The following is a 15127-nucleotide window of genomic DNA, read 5'->3' on the forward strand; positions in this document are numbered from 1 at the left end:
GATGAAGAGGTCCCAGAAGGCTAGGGCCTCCTGACAAAGAAGAGAGGATCAAGCACCACCCTGTCAATTGATATAAAACATCACTGAGGTATTGTCTGTTAAAACTGACAGAATTACTCCTCAACTGAGGTAGGAACATCTGGCATGACAAATGCACCACTCTCAGTTCCCCGACATTGATGTGCAACAACCTCTCCACTCGAAACAACATACATTCCATCTGTAAGTCTGCTACGTTGGGCCCTTGTACCTGGTATTGGAAGCGCCCGTTACCAACTGCATTGAGGGAGGGGGCTGGCCAAAGGGGACCCCAAAGCACATCTCACTCTCCCTCAACCAACAGTCCAGTGTGAAAAGGATCTCCGGTGGGATAGTCACCACAGTATCAATGTGGTCATGAGCCAGCCTGTAGATTCCTGCCAGCCAGGCCTGCAAAGGTCAGAGGTGCTGTCTGACATTTCGCACCACGTAAGTGCACACTACCACATGGCCCAACAGCCTCAAACAATGCCTCGCAGTAATCATAGATGTGGCCCGGAGCTGTCAAATAATGTCCTTCATGTCCGCAAACCTGGAGCTCGGTAGAGTTGCTCTATTATTTGAGTAGGGACGAGGGATTTTTCCTTGTTCAACATGAGTCCCAACTAGGAGAAGGTTTCCCAGGCCAACACAATGTGGGATAGCACCTGATCCCTGGACCAGTCTCTGATGAGCCAGTTATCCAGGTAGGTGAAAATGTGAAGCCCCCTCTTTCTTAGGAAGGCAGCTACCACTACCATACATTTGGTGAATACTCTGGGGGCAGTGGAAAAGCCAAATGGCAGAACCACAAACGGATAATGGTCCCCACCCACCAAGAAACATAGGAATTTCCTGCAGTGAGGGACAACTGAAATGTAGAAGTACATGTCCCTCAAATTGAGGGCAGCATACCAGTCCCCTAGATGAAGTGAGGGAATGATGGAGGATAGCATCACCATCCTGAACCTTGACTTTCTTACAAAGACATTGAGACCTCCGAGATCTAGGATGGGGTGAAGACCGCCTTTGGATTTTGGAAATATGAAATATCGGGACTAGAACCCCTTTCCACAAAATGCAAGGGGAACCTCTCCTACTGCCCCCAATGACAGGAGCGAAGAGACCTCTTGATGAAGAAGGTGGTCGTGAGAGGGGTCCCTGAAGAGGGACAGTGAAGGGGGGTGGGAAGGTGGGGAAGAGAGGAAGGAGACGGTAGCAAGGGGATACTTTGTCTCAAGGACCCATTGCTCGGAGGCCAATTGCTCCAGGTGCTTCTACCACCATTTCCCCTTTTTCTCCACCTATTATCCTGTCTGGGGGCCTTGCTGGTACGGCCTCCGTGACCTAGGATTCAGTGGTCAGCGCTGCAGACCAGGGGCATGGATGCCCAGAGACTTCAGTGTCACCTTCGCGTCCTTCAGTCTGTGCAGTTTACTATCAGTCTGGTCTGAGAAGAGCCTTCAAAGGGCAGGTCTTGCAGTGTAGTCTGGATTTTAGGTGGGATGCCCAAGACCTTAAGCCACAAGTTCCTCCATGTGACTATGCCAGTGGCTATTGAGCATGCCGTAGAGTCTGCCGCATTCATCACAACCTGAAGGGCAGTGCGGGATACCACTTTGCCCTCCTCTGTCAAAGCCCCAAACTCTTGCTATGACTACGTAGGGAGCTGGGACCTGAACTTATTTACCGCCAACCAGAAGTTATAGGCCGCAGCCCTGCTGTCACATACGCCTTTCATCCCAAGAGGTCAAGCTTTTTGGGCTCCTGACTCTTAGGAGTGGGACCAGGCTGTCCGTGTCTTACCCTTTGACAAGCATCCTGGACGACCACCAAGCCACGGGGTGGGTGGGAAAACATATGTTCATAACCAGACTGCAGCACAAAATACCTCTTCGCCACCCCTTTCTGCACCAGAGAAATGGACGCCGGTGTCTGTTAGAGGTTTTTCGTAATTTTGGCCGTCTTATTAAGGGGAAGTGCAATCCTAGCAGGAGCATCTGCTGTCAGGATGTCCACCATGGGATCAGATGCCTCCACAACCTCCTCAGCCTGCATCCCTATGTTTTGGGCCAACCTCCCGAGGAGGTCCTGATGGGTGCACATGTCCATGGCAAACATAGCTGGGGACAGGTCTGCCAGAGCCTCATTGAGGGGGAAGAGGACAAGGAGTCCCTCGGCAACAGTGGCAACCATGGTGAGACTGGGGGGGAGGGGAAGAGAGGGTAGGAGGCTGCAGCTGGATAGGGTTCACCAGGGCTGGCTGCCGAGCCAGCTGATCTCAGTCCCCTGCTAATCCTGAGGGACTGGCCCTAGACTGACGTTGGAGTCCATGTGAACAGGGTAGCCAAAAGCATAGCCCTGCGCCCTGAGTACATCGAGGCCAAGGCTGACCCTGACCTCGAAGGCTCCTGTCCCTGATGATATGCCTGGGGGGTTCAAAAAGGCCCCTAGGCTAGCTGCTGCCATTATGGAGGCCAAGTCTGTGATGGCGGTACACTGGCCGTCCTCGAGTGGCACCTCAATCAGGATTGATGCTGGGATCAGGATTGGTGCCGAGACCGGGACTAGTGCGGAGACCTCGACTGACCTGACCTCAATGATCCATGCAATGAGGCCCCTGAAGTCACTGACTCCGCATCTGATTCAGGGAAGTACTCTGACGTGGACCGCGGTAGTGCTACTGATGCTGACTGCTCCCAGTGCTGGCTGTGGTGTGCTAAGGCCACCAGTTTCCCTCGGTGCAGTTGTGGCATAACTTTAAGCTCCAGGGCTGAAGCTGCCACTGGTGCTGGGAGGGTTCCGTTCCGTGCTGGACCCGGCTGCTATAGGCATTGCTGGTCCAGATTCCCATATTAAGAGGAAAGTGGCTCTTTGCGGTGCCATTACCATTCTAACCCCCTGTTGCTCCCATCCTTCATATGGCTCTGCACCGTGTGGTGCAGTTCCAGGGGAGGAGGCGAGTTCAGTCAACTCCCAGGCTGCAACAATGTGTCCGGGGTCGATGGCTGTGGGACCTCTTCCACAGACAAGTCCTGGACCTCAGGGTTATCCGCCCGTGCAAGGCTCAATCTGCACCTATGGTGCATGGGAGCCTCCTCACGCCTGGGCAGGGATAAAGCCTCCAAGTGTCCCCCCGGTCCCATTTTGAAGACAACCTTCCTTTTTGTGCCTTCTTGAGAGCACTCTGCCAGGGAATGAGAACAGTGCTGGGGTGCCGACTGATGGTCTGCTGCTGCTGCAGTGTCTCAACGTGGATCCTGCACCCTGCACCAACCTGGGGCACTCCTCACGGACAGCACCAACTCCGGTGCCACAAGCTGAAGTGCCAACTTGAGCCTGGAATCACGCTTTCATTTGGTCCTTGCTTTAAAAGGTTTTGCAGATCCTGCAGGAGTCTGTCAAATGACCTTCACCAAGGCACTTTAAACACTCCTTGTGCAGGTCTCCACTAGGCATAGGCTTCAGACACCGTGCACAGCCTTGGGGCCTCAGCAGTCCCCCCTTTGAAGGGGGAAAGGGGAGAAACTACCTACTAACTAACTAGAACAAGACAACTATTTGAAGAACTATTTACAGAAGATAAAAGATACTAAGGGGGTGCACTTGCATAAAGCAAGCCAAGCGTTCCAGCAACCATCATGGGCCATAAGAAGGTACTGAGGGGGTGGAGGGCCTGCAGGGGGATACATGCGCCAATATGCCAGTGCCACTCCCGGAGACTTCCTGGCTAGCCCAACGGGCACTGCTAAGGGTAAAAAGCTTCCAGAACTCATGCATGTGGCCCACGCATACCTAAGTGGAATGGACATAAGCAAGCACTCAAAGAATGAGGAATTTCTTCTAAGAGGTATCCTAATGAGAGATTCAGGACAAGAACTACTAATAGCTTTCCTATAAATAAAATACTACACTCTCCAGTGAAATACTGAAGGGAGCAATTGTGTCCTAGATTTTTTGTTTGGTTGGTGTCCACAAACCATGTTACAATTTTAGAATTTGGCCCCCAAATCTGAGATCAGGCAGAATTTTGAGGAATTGTGGTTGTTGTTTTCCCATCCTAAAGGCAGATCAGAAGTGGTAGAGCATCTGAAGAACAAGTTAATTGCAAATTTTAAGTGAGAAAAACAGTCAAAGTAGTAATATTTTGAAAGCCTGAGAGTATAGAGATAATATTCTCATCAGAGAAATTATGTGCATTCTGCGTATCACGAACCTTAATGAAAGTCACAGCATACTCACTTTGAAGAGCACTGGTTTTTCTGTGGTTTATCATCCCATCAGAAGGCACTTCTTCTAGCCTCCAGAGGGTGTGCTGTGCTAAGGAATGAAGCTGATATCTTGACCTGCAAGATGCATAAAGTTATAACTAGACCTGCTGAAATATTCAGGAATATGTGTGACAGAGCTATACAAACTGATTATTCAATATAGTTGAACTGAAAAAAAAAATCTTTCAACTGCAACTGAATTTTAGTTTTTCCTTCACAAAACAAAACAATCTGAAGTGCCATTTCAAAACTGCTAGTTTATATTTATTTCTTTTGAAATGTTCTAGTTGCCTACCTTTCCATAACTTCTGTTCTTTAAGGGGTGTTGCACGTACATATTCTGCTAATGGGATGCATGAGCCCTCTTTCAAAGACGAAAGATTCCCCCCAGTAGTACCCTTTGGGGCCACTCAAATGCTTTCTGTTGCCATGTGCCACTGTGCACCGGTATAAGGAGGCAGCACTACCCTGTGCCTGACTATTACTTTGTACCCATTTGACTCCAACAGAGAGGGGAAGGCCGTGTCAGGCAGGTAGCAGAATAGACATATGCGCCACATCTCAAAGAACAAAAGTTAAGAAAAGGTAAATAACTATTTCTTCTGCTTTGGATGTCTGCATGTGTCAATTCCATTGCAGGCAACTTAAAATCAATCTGGGGGGGGAGGGATAGCTCAGTGGTTTGAGTATTGGCCTGCTAAACCCAGGGTTGGGAGTTCAATCCTTGTGGAGGCCATTTAGGGATTTGGGGCAAAAATTGTCAGGGATGGTACTTGGTCTTGCTGAGAAGGCAGGGGACTGGACTCGATGACCTTTCAAGGTCCCTTCCAGTTCTAGAAGATAGGCAATCTCCATTATTAATTTAATTAAAGTGCTTATGGTGAGTTGGTTTTGGAAAAAATGTGGGCAGATATGTTGGTTAACATGAAAACTAGAGACTGCTTTTGTAAGGACCTTTGGGTGTGGACAGAGAAATCTTATCCTTTTAAGAGCTATGGTGGTTCTGATACTAGAGCGCTCAGGTCATTTGGCTGAGGTGATCCTCACTAGGAATATTATCTTCATGGCAAGGTAAAGGAATGAGTAAGTCATGAAAAGTTTCCAAGTGGCGTCCCATTAAATTAGCCCTGACTACTCTAAGGTCTCCAGGAGGGATAGGGTCCTGGATTTGACGGTATCATCTGGCCACACTTTAGAAATCAAGGTACAGTTATCTTCCTGTATACAAAGAGCTGAGATAGCAACCAAATGGGGCTTTACTGAACTAAAGGTCAAATTCTATTTTATTTCTGAAAGTTAGTACAGCATAGCTTTCAGGGGTGTTTTGTGAGTAGACACCTTGCTCATGAGCCTGAAGGGAGAAGCACTTCCGGTTGGGCAGGAAAATGATTCTAGTAGAGGTTTTCTACTATTTAGAGGTACATTCTGGACAACCACCATTGGCAGTATGAAGAAACTGAGGAGATAGAGGGTAGCTCTGTCCTCTTATATGAGCAGCACACAATGGCATGTGGCAACAGAGGGCCCTTAAGCTACTTTGATGAGTACTGCTGGGCAATTGGGGGCAGGGAGGAGACCATAACTCTAACATTTGTGCATTAGGTGTGAACATACAATGGAATTGACATGTGCCATCTCCCAAAGAACAAGCATTTAAAAAGTGGGGTAACGAATTGATTCAGCCATGACTATTGAACTTGAGTTGAACTATAAAATAGTTGTGGTCGCCCTAAAACTTCACTTTTACAAATTTGCTATTCACCATAAAACTATCACCTAGCTCTAGTGTCAAACAGAAGTTTTTCATTACCTGTTTAAATGTTCTCTCCCATTCTCTGAGCATTCATTCACAATATTTCTCTGATTTTCTAGATTACTTAAAACAAAAAGATACAAATGTTTAAAAGCCAAAAGTCATCTCCAACACTGTAGCCCTTCCATCTAGCCTAGTGACCGTTACCTCTTTAATAAAGCTTCTTACACAGTACACATAAGTTAGCTATGTAGAACCATTACCTCTCTATAGACCCGTTGTTAGACAATCTTTAAATACAGGCAGTCCCCGGGTTACGTACAAAATAGGGACTGTAGGTTTGTTCTTAAGTTGAATCTGTATGTAAGTCGGAACTGGCGTCCAGATTCAGCCGCTGCTGAAACTGACCAGCGGCTGACTACAGGAAGCCCGAGGCAGAGTTGCTCTGCCCCGGGCTTCCTGGAATCAGCCGCTGATCAGTTTCAACAGGCTGAACCTGGACGCCAGTTCTTACATACAGCTTCAACTTAAGAACCCCAAGCATCCCCAAGTCAGCTGAAACTGATCAGCAGCTGATTCCAGGAAGCCCGGGGTAGAGCAACTCTGCCTCGCGCTTCCTCTAGTCAGCGCTGGTCAGTTTCAGCAGCGGCTGACTTGGGGACGCCTGGGGCAGAGCAGCTGGGGTGCTGTTGGGTTGCTCCAGTAGCGCCGCTCCTCGGCGCTACTGGACCAACCCAGCAGCACCCCAGCTGCTCTGCCCCAGGCGTCCTGATTCAGCCGCTGCTACTCTACCACAGGTCTCCAGAGAAAATCCTGGTCTGCTGGGGGGGGGGTCTGGGCTGGGGGGGGCGGGGGGGCACTAGCTGCGCCCCCCGTCCCCCAGCAGACCAGGGAGACGCGGGCGGCGGACCGCGCTGCCCAGGTCCTCCGCGGCTTTGCTCAGCGTCTCCCTGGTCTGCTGGGGGGCTTCCCCCCAAGCAGACCAGGGAGACGTGGAGCAGCTTTTCTCGCCCTGGAGGACGCGGGCGGTGGGACCGCGACGCATCTGGGCATCCCGCCACTCCCATCCTCCAGGGCGAGAAAAACCCCGTTCGTAACTGTGGATCCGACAAGTCAGATCCGCGTAACTCGGGGACTGCCTGTAGTGATAATTTCCCCTCCCTCTCAAAACCAAAAATACAAAACATGCTTAAATATATATTATAAAGAAATCCTTCAAAAAGGAGTATACCCATATTTTCAAACTTTAATTCTAATCTCTTTGTAGCCTATAAGTAGTTTCTATAGGTATTCCTCAATTAAATCATCCCTGGCCCATATTTTATCACAGTGGTTCTCAACCTTTTTGCATTCGTGACCCCCCCGGACCCAAATAAAGGTATCTGGAAAAATTTTGATTGAGAAAAAAAAAGCCCCTTTAATTGCCACTTCGCTCCTGCCAGTCCTCCCCAATCCCGCTGCATGTATGTGCCAAGCTGGGAACTATACCGGCCCAGATCAAAGTGCTCTGACCCCCCTCGGAGGACAGCTGCGACCCCAGGTTGCACTTTGCTGTTCTATCACTCTCCTTCAAGAGTAATGTAAAGTACATTCATTATACTACTAGTGAAGAGCAGTTGTAATCTGGATCCAGTTTATCTGCCTCAAGAAAAAAAATTAAGCACTAAGCACACTTAGAACGGTAGTAGTGAGGGCTACATACACAATGAAAATCATCTAGCTCATCACCTTTCTCTGTGAGAAACAACTTATAACAAATCTAGGATTTCAAAAGCCATCGTAGCAATTCTTTAAGAATGAAAAGGTGAACAGCCTCTAAACTGACAAATCCAATCAAACTTTAGCAACATCCCTCGTCATTAAAAGCATGTCAGTACTTTGAAAGAGAAGCTTTAAGAAGTTAAGTTGTCTGCTCTACTGCAAATCATTTTTAGGTTACTAGTTTGGAAGAGACCTAACTACTTCTATACTATGACCACAACTAGTGAATAAATGACCTAATTTACTACAGTGAGTGAGCTAGGGATGAGTTCCTGTTCTCCATTTTGGCAGAAGCATACCAGGGCATATAAACCTTGTCCCCCTGCTCTTTCCTTTTCAGATATATAGTATACCCTCAATTTGAAGGACAGAACTAAAATACCCTTGATCATAAAGAAAAATTAAATAGATGTCAATGTTTTTAACCGTCACAAGATTTGGTCCTCTGTCAATATTAAAATTAAGACATGAATCTTCAACAAATATTTACCAAGTTCATGTTAAACACTAACATCTTCTATTAAAAACCCACATTTAATTAGAACCAGGTGTTCTGCAAAAATCTTAGCTTCAAGAGATTCCCCTATGCAACTTAAACAAAAATTGGTTAACCTTGTGTGTGCGTGTGTGCGCGCGCGCGCATATATGTATAACTAGAATTCAGTCAATTTTTACCACTAACAGACTAAATCAAATCTTGCTTAAACAATGTAAAAATACTTTAATTCCTGTTATAAGACAAAATCTTTCCATCTCTCACTTAAAGAATTAAAATGTCTATTTTTATTCCTGCAAACTGCAGCAGTGTTTTTTTTGCCCATTCAATCATTATACCCACTCCCACTATGATGGCAGTTGATCCTGCAGGATCCATGGAATCCCAATGCCACTGCAAGGCTCCACCCTATAGCATTAAAAATCTAGAGTCAAATACCACTGAAATTCTTATATGGTTACTTGTACTCAGTTACAAACCTTTGTTCTGTTTCCAAATTACTTTCATTATTTGTTTCAATAATATTTCCAGGTTTATTGTGTGACATTGTTTCCAATCTTTTAGTCTCCACCTCTTCTGTGGCTGCCTATGCAGAAGGTAACAGCAAGTGATACATTTCTTTATCAACAAACTTTAGTATACCAAATGCATTATAACAGTAATATGTTGTTACTTTGCTAAAATAGTTACTTTAAAGAAATTTCTAATAGTAACATTTTGCAGTTAAGATAATGCTACTTAGAATATACTTTGTTAGTTCCATCAGAACATTTATCAAATTTAAAATAGTGTTGGTTGTTGGGGAGGAACACATTTGATGCTATGAACATTAATAGTTATACATGCCCAAATAGCAAAGAAGGGTATAAGGAGAATGCATGTTGTGCATTTTAGAGCAATTATAAGGGAACAAATGTTACTATAAAGCCAGATCAATAGTACTGTTTTTAATAAAGAGATCTTACCAGCTTTCTTGCAATTTTAAGAATACTGATACCACAGGTACAACACACTCCATTGATGTGGATGTAATAGTAACAAAGACTAACTAAGGCAATATGGATATTTGTGTTTGTATACACAAGTAGACAGAGATGCAGAAAAAACAACAACACTAATTTCAACTATTTAAGACCACAGATGTGTCAGAATGTTTGAAAATATAAAATTAAAAAGGATACAAACTTGTTTGTGCCTGCAAATATTGGAACTGTTATTGAAGTTAAAACCTGAAATTATGGTAACTAAAAATACAAAAATTATCCTCAGTTTATTATGTAGGAATTCAGATTGATTTTGGTGATGAACCTCCAGTCTCATTACTAGCCTGATGATACTATGTACACATTGCTCTGGTACAGTTTACCAACTTGCTCTTTCCCAGGCCTTACAAAGAGTTTCTGGGATTCCGCTGCATGTACCAGAAAGTATTTTGGACATTGATAGGACTAACTTCAGCAATGCTTCTGAACAGGCTAATAGAGATGGGTAGGAAAGGGGGAGTGGGTATACTGCAAGCCTCAGTATATTTGGTGTAGAGCTCCTGAGCCTTCCCATCTTACCTCTACTAAGGATGTAAAGAAATAGGGTAACTGATTACTCGCGTAGTTGATACAGTTTGTATAAACTATAAGAACATACGAATTGCCATACTGGATCAGACCAAAGGTCCATCTAGCCCAATTGCCTGTCTGCCAACAGTGGCCAGCACTAGGTGTCCCAGAGGGAGTGGACCGAAGGCAATGATCAAGTGATTTGTCTCCTGCCATCCTTCTCCAGCCTCTGACAGACAGAGGCCCGGGGACACCATTTCTATCCCCTGGCTAATAACCTTTTATGGACCTAACCTCCATGAAATTATCTAGCTTCTCTTTAAACTCTGTTATAGTCCTAGCCTTCACAGCCTCCTCTGGCAAGAAGTTCCACAGGTTGACTACGCGCTGTGTGAAGAACAACATTCTCTTATTCATTTTAAACCTGCTACCCATTAACTTCATTTGGTGTCCTTAGTTCTTCTATTATGGGAACTAATCAATAACTTTTCTTTATTCACCCTGTCCACGCCACTCATGATTTTATATACCTCTATCATATCCCCCCTCAGTCTCCTCTTTTCTAAACTGAAAAGTCCCAGTCGCTTTAACCTCTCCTCATATGGGACCTGCTCCAAACCCCTAATCATTTTAGTTGCCCTTTTCTGAACCCTTTCTAGGGCCAAAATATCTTTTTTGAGGTGAGGAGACCACATCTGTACACAGTATTCGAGATGTAGGCGTACCATAGTTTTATACAGGGGCAGTAAGATATTCTGTCTTATTTTCGATCCCTTTCTTAATAATTCCTAACATCCTATTTGCCTTTTTGACCACCGCTGCACACTGTGTGGAAGCTTTCAGAGAACTATCCATGATAACTCCAAGATCTCTTTCCTGATTTGTCGTAACCAAATTAGCCCCCATCATACTGTACGTATAAGTTGGGGTTATTTTTTCCAATGTGCATTACTTTACACTTATCCACATTAAATTTCATTTGCCATTTTGTTGCCCAATCACTCAGTTTGGTGAGATCTTTTTGAAGTTCTTCACAGTTTGCTTCTGTCTTGACTATCTTAAACAGTTTAGTATCATCCTCAAACTTTATTACCTCACTGCATACCCCTTTCTCCAGATCATTTATGAATAAGTTGAACAGGATTGGTCCTGGGACTGACCCTTGGAGGACACCACTAGTTACCCCTCTCCAATCTGAAAATTTGCCATTTATTCCTACCCTTTGTTTCCTGTGTTTTAACCAGTTCTCAATCCATGAAAGGACCTTCCCTCTTATCCCATGACAATGTAATTTACAGAAGAGCCTTTGGTAAGGGACCTTGTCAAAGGCTTTCTGAAAACCTAAGTACAGGCAGTCCCCGACTTACGTCGGATCCGCAGTTACAAACGGGGCTGCCCCAGAGTACACGGACTGCGGGGCCTCACGGTCCTGCCGCCCGTGTACTCTGGGGCTTTCTCTGCGTCTCCCTGGTCTGCAGACCAGGAAGACGCAGAGCAAAGCCGCGGAGGGGCTCGGGCAGAGGGGCAGCCCCGCTGCCCTCCCCCCCTCCCCCCCCCGCGTGGCTGGGCTGCTCCGCTGCCGGCTTCCCCGAGGCTTTGCTCCGCCACCCGTGTCTTCCTGGTCTGCTGGGGTGGGGGGTGGGGGGGTGGGGGCGCAGCTAGTACGCCCCCCCCCCCCCCCAAGCAGACTATGCTTTTCTCCGGACGCCTGTGGCAGAGCAGCTGGGGTGCTGCCGGTTGGTCCCGCAGTGCCGCTCTGGGCGCTACTGGTCCAACCCAGCAGCACCCCAGCTGCTCTGGTCCTGATTCAGCCGCTGCTGGTCAGTTTCAGCAGCGGCTGAATCAGGACGCCTGGGGCAGAGCAGATGGGGTGCTGCTGGGTTGGTCCAGTAGTGCCGAGGAGCGGCGCTACTGGAGTAACCCAGCAGCACCCCAGCTGCTCTGTCCCAGGCTTCCTGATTTAGCCGCTGCTGAAACTGACCAGCGCTGACTACAGGAAGCCCGAGGCAGAGTTGCTCTGCCCTGGGCTTCCTGGAATTAGCTGCTGATCAGTTTCAGCAGCAGCTGACTTGGGGACGCTTGGGGTTCTTAAGTTGATTCTGTATGTAAGTCAGAACTGGCGGTCAGTTTCAGCAGCGGCTGAATCTGGATGCCAGTTCCGACTTACATACAGATTCAACTTAAGAACAAACCTACAGTCCCTATCTTGTACGTAACCCGGGGACTGCCTGTATACTATATCTACTGGATCCCCCTTGTCTGCATGTTTGTTAACCCCTTCAAAGAACTCTAATAGATTAATAAGACATGACTTCCCTTTACAGAAACCATGCTGACTTTTGTCCAACAAATTATGTTCCTCTGCATGCCTGAATTTTATTCTTTACTGTTGTTTCGACTAATTTGCGCGGTACTGAAGTTAGACTTACTGGTTTGTAATTGCCAGGATCGCCTCTGGAGCCCTTTTTAAATATTGGTGTCACGTTAGCTACCTTCCAGCCATTAGGTACGGAAGCCGATTTAAGGGATAGGTTAGAAATCACAGATAATAGTTCAGCAATTTCCCATTTGAGTTCTTTTAGAACCCTTGGATGAATGCCACCCGGTCCCGGTGATTTGTTAACATTAAGTTTTTCTATTTGTTTAAAACCTAATGACACCTCAGTCCAGAACAGCACCTCAGATTTATCACCCACAAAGGACGGTGCAGATTTGGGAATCTCCCTAACATCCTCAGCCACGAAGACTGAAGCAAAGAAATTGTTTAGTTTATCCGCAATGGCTTTATCGTCCTCGATTGCTCCTTTTATATCTTGATCATCTAGGGCAGTGGTCCCCAACACGGTGCATTTCAATGTGCCCGCCAGGTGCTCGGGGCTGGCCTGGCCCGGCCCCGGGCACATGGCGCACGGGCGCTTGCGGGGGGAGCGCGCTTGGCGGGGGGAGCGCCGGGCGCGCGGCACTCGGCGAGGGGGGGGCGGAGGAGCCCCCGGGCACGCAGCTATGGGGGGCCCCGCCCCCACGCGCGTGGATAGGGGGCGCCCCCGGTCCCCGCCCCCTGGCGCCCAGCGGGCAAACGGCCACGCCCCCTGGCGCCCGACAACCTAAAAGGTTGGGGACCACTGATCTAGGGGACCCACTGGTTTTTTTTAGCAGGCTTCCTGCTTCTAATGTATTTAAAAAACATTTTGCTATTTCTTTGAGTTTTTAGCTAGCTGTTCCTCAAAATCTTTTTTTGCTTTTCTTATTACATTTTTACACTTGATTTGACAATGTTTATGTTCCTTTCTATGTATCTCACTAGGATTGGGACTTTCACTTCTTAAAAGATGCCTTTTTGTCCCTCACTGCTTCTTTTACACGGTGGTTAAGCCACGGTGACTCTTTTTTAGGCCTCTTACTATGTTTTTTAATTTGGGGTATACATTTAAGTTGGGCCTCTATTATGGTGTCTTTAAAAAGTTTCCATGCAGCTCGCAGGGAATTGGCTCTAGTCACTGTGCCTTTTAATTTCTGTTTAACTAACCTCCTCATTTTTGTGTAATTCCTCTTTTTGAAATTAAATGCCAGAGTGCTGGACTGCTGAGGTGTTCTTTCCACCAAAGGAATGTTAAACGTTATTATATTATGGTCACTATTCCCAAGCGGTCCTGCAATGGTTATCGCCTGGACTTGATCCTGCGCTCCACTCAGGACTAAATCGAGAATTGCCTCTCCCCTTGTGGGTTCCTGTACCAGCTGCTCCATGAAGCAGTCATTTAAGCCATTGACAAACTTTATGTCTGTTTCTTTTTCTGAGGTTACATGTATCCAGTCAATATGGGGATAATTAAAATCTCCCGTTATTATAGAGTTCTTTATTTTGGTAGCCTCTCTAGTCTCCCTAAGCATTTCAATGTCAGTATCGCTGTCCTGGTCAAGTGGTCGATAATATATCCCTAATACTAAATTCTTATTATTGGAGCATGGAATTACTATCCATAGTGATTCTACTGAACATGTTGATTCATTTAATATTTTTATTTCATTTGTTTCCACATAATCTTTCACATACAGTGCCTCTCCGCCACCCACATGGCCTGCTCTATCCTTCCAATATATTTTAAATACGATTAGTTAATAAGGGAGGCACAAACCAGAGCTGCCCCCACAGACGTTTTGCAGTTTAAATGTAGTAGGAACCAGGCACCCAGGCTACTACCGCATTTAAACTGCATAGCTGCAGCAGGAACAGGTCCGAGTCCTGGCTCATACCGGGTCTCAGACTCTCACCTGGCCCTTGGTACATTTAAAATACAGAGCCACAACGGGGGTAGGTCTGGGACCCCGCGTGACCCAGGACTGAGCAGTTACAGCTCACGCCAGGTCCTGGACCACTGTGCCTCTGCCTCCCTTGCCATTGTGCAGCACTGCAGAGATGGTGCTGGGGGGGGAACTGGCTTTTAATCTGGCTCCCCTCAGCACCAGCTCCTGCTTCTTCCCTGACTTGCTGCCTCTGATACAGAGGCAGCAAGGTGGGAGGAAGCAAGTAGTCAAACAGGACTCGACTATCACTTACATCCCTAACCTCTACCGCAGAAACACATAGCAACAGCAGGAAATTATGAAATAATGGTCTTTGGTGCCTTAACAGGAATCTGATTTTTTAAAACCAATTAAGCAACTGCCTGCTCAGCCAGAGCTGACCGGCAGCCCTACAGCAGCTTTGAGGATAAAAGCATGGCAAGGCAGGAGGGTGGGCAACTGCCAGAAACAGAGGGATTGCAGATAAAGGAACCTTCCAGTACACTGGTGAGAAGCTACAAGACAAACCAGCCCATTGAAGGGAAAGAAACAAGGCAAGAAGCCGGTGAAGACTACAGAGGTAGGAAGTCACCCAGAGAAAAGCAAGTATCCATGACTTATTAACATGTACCCTGAGCTGGAACGCCGTGGAATACATATGTTTGGGTTCCCCTACCTGCCCGAGCCAGGGTCTCAGAGAAGTTCCTATGCCAAGGGGAATTAAGATTCCTATAAGGCCTAATCAATCACAGAATTTTTGTTCCCCATTATATTAAAGGGAGCAGATACTACTGAAGACCTGGTCACAAGGGGTCAGTACTTGACAAATGCAGAGTTGGGTGTGACAGCCTAATGAACAATGGAGACAGTTTCATGTAGTTCCTTGTTTTGCTGCAAGAGGATGCTAACAGATAGTCATCCCCATATTACAGTGCCATTCTAAACACTTTAAGTGTACTTATTACTTTGCCAGATCTCCTTTGGTCACTGT

At 46.6% G+C, this 15127-nt stretch overlaps 1 protein-coding gene across 3 annotated transcripts in view; it reads right to left on the minus strand.

Annotated features, from left to right (window-relative positions):
• The window catches only part of TERF1 (telomeric repeat binding factor 1), a 65850-nt gene that overhangs the window by 26935 nt on the left and 23788 nt on the right, over positions 1-15127 (minus strand). For all 3 annotated transcript variants that reach the window (XM_075920523.2, XM_006131528.5, XM_006131527.5), the window contains 3 exons: positions 8779-8885; positions 6100-6165; positions 4261-4364 (listed from right to left, as the gene is read on the minus strand). In XM_075920523.2, the coding sequence (XP_075776638.2) occupies positions 4261-4364; positions 6100-6165; positions 8779-8885 (277 nt within the window). The remainder of the gene's footprint in view (positions 1-4260; positions 4365-6099; positions 6166-8778; positions 8886-15127) is intronic.

This window comes from Pelodiscus sinensis, chromosome 2 (assembly GCF_052426305.1).
Source record: "Pelodiscus sinensis isolate ZL-2025 chromosome 2, ASM5242630v1, whole genome shotgun sequence".
In the NCBI taxonomy this organism is placed as follows: Eukaryota; Metazoa; Chordata; order Testudines; family Trionychidae; genus Pelodiscus; species Pelodiscus sinensis.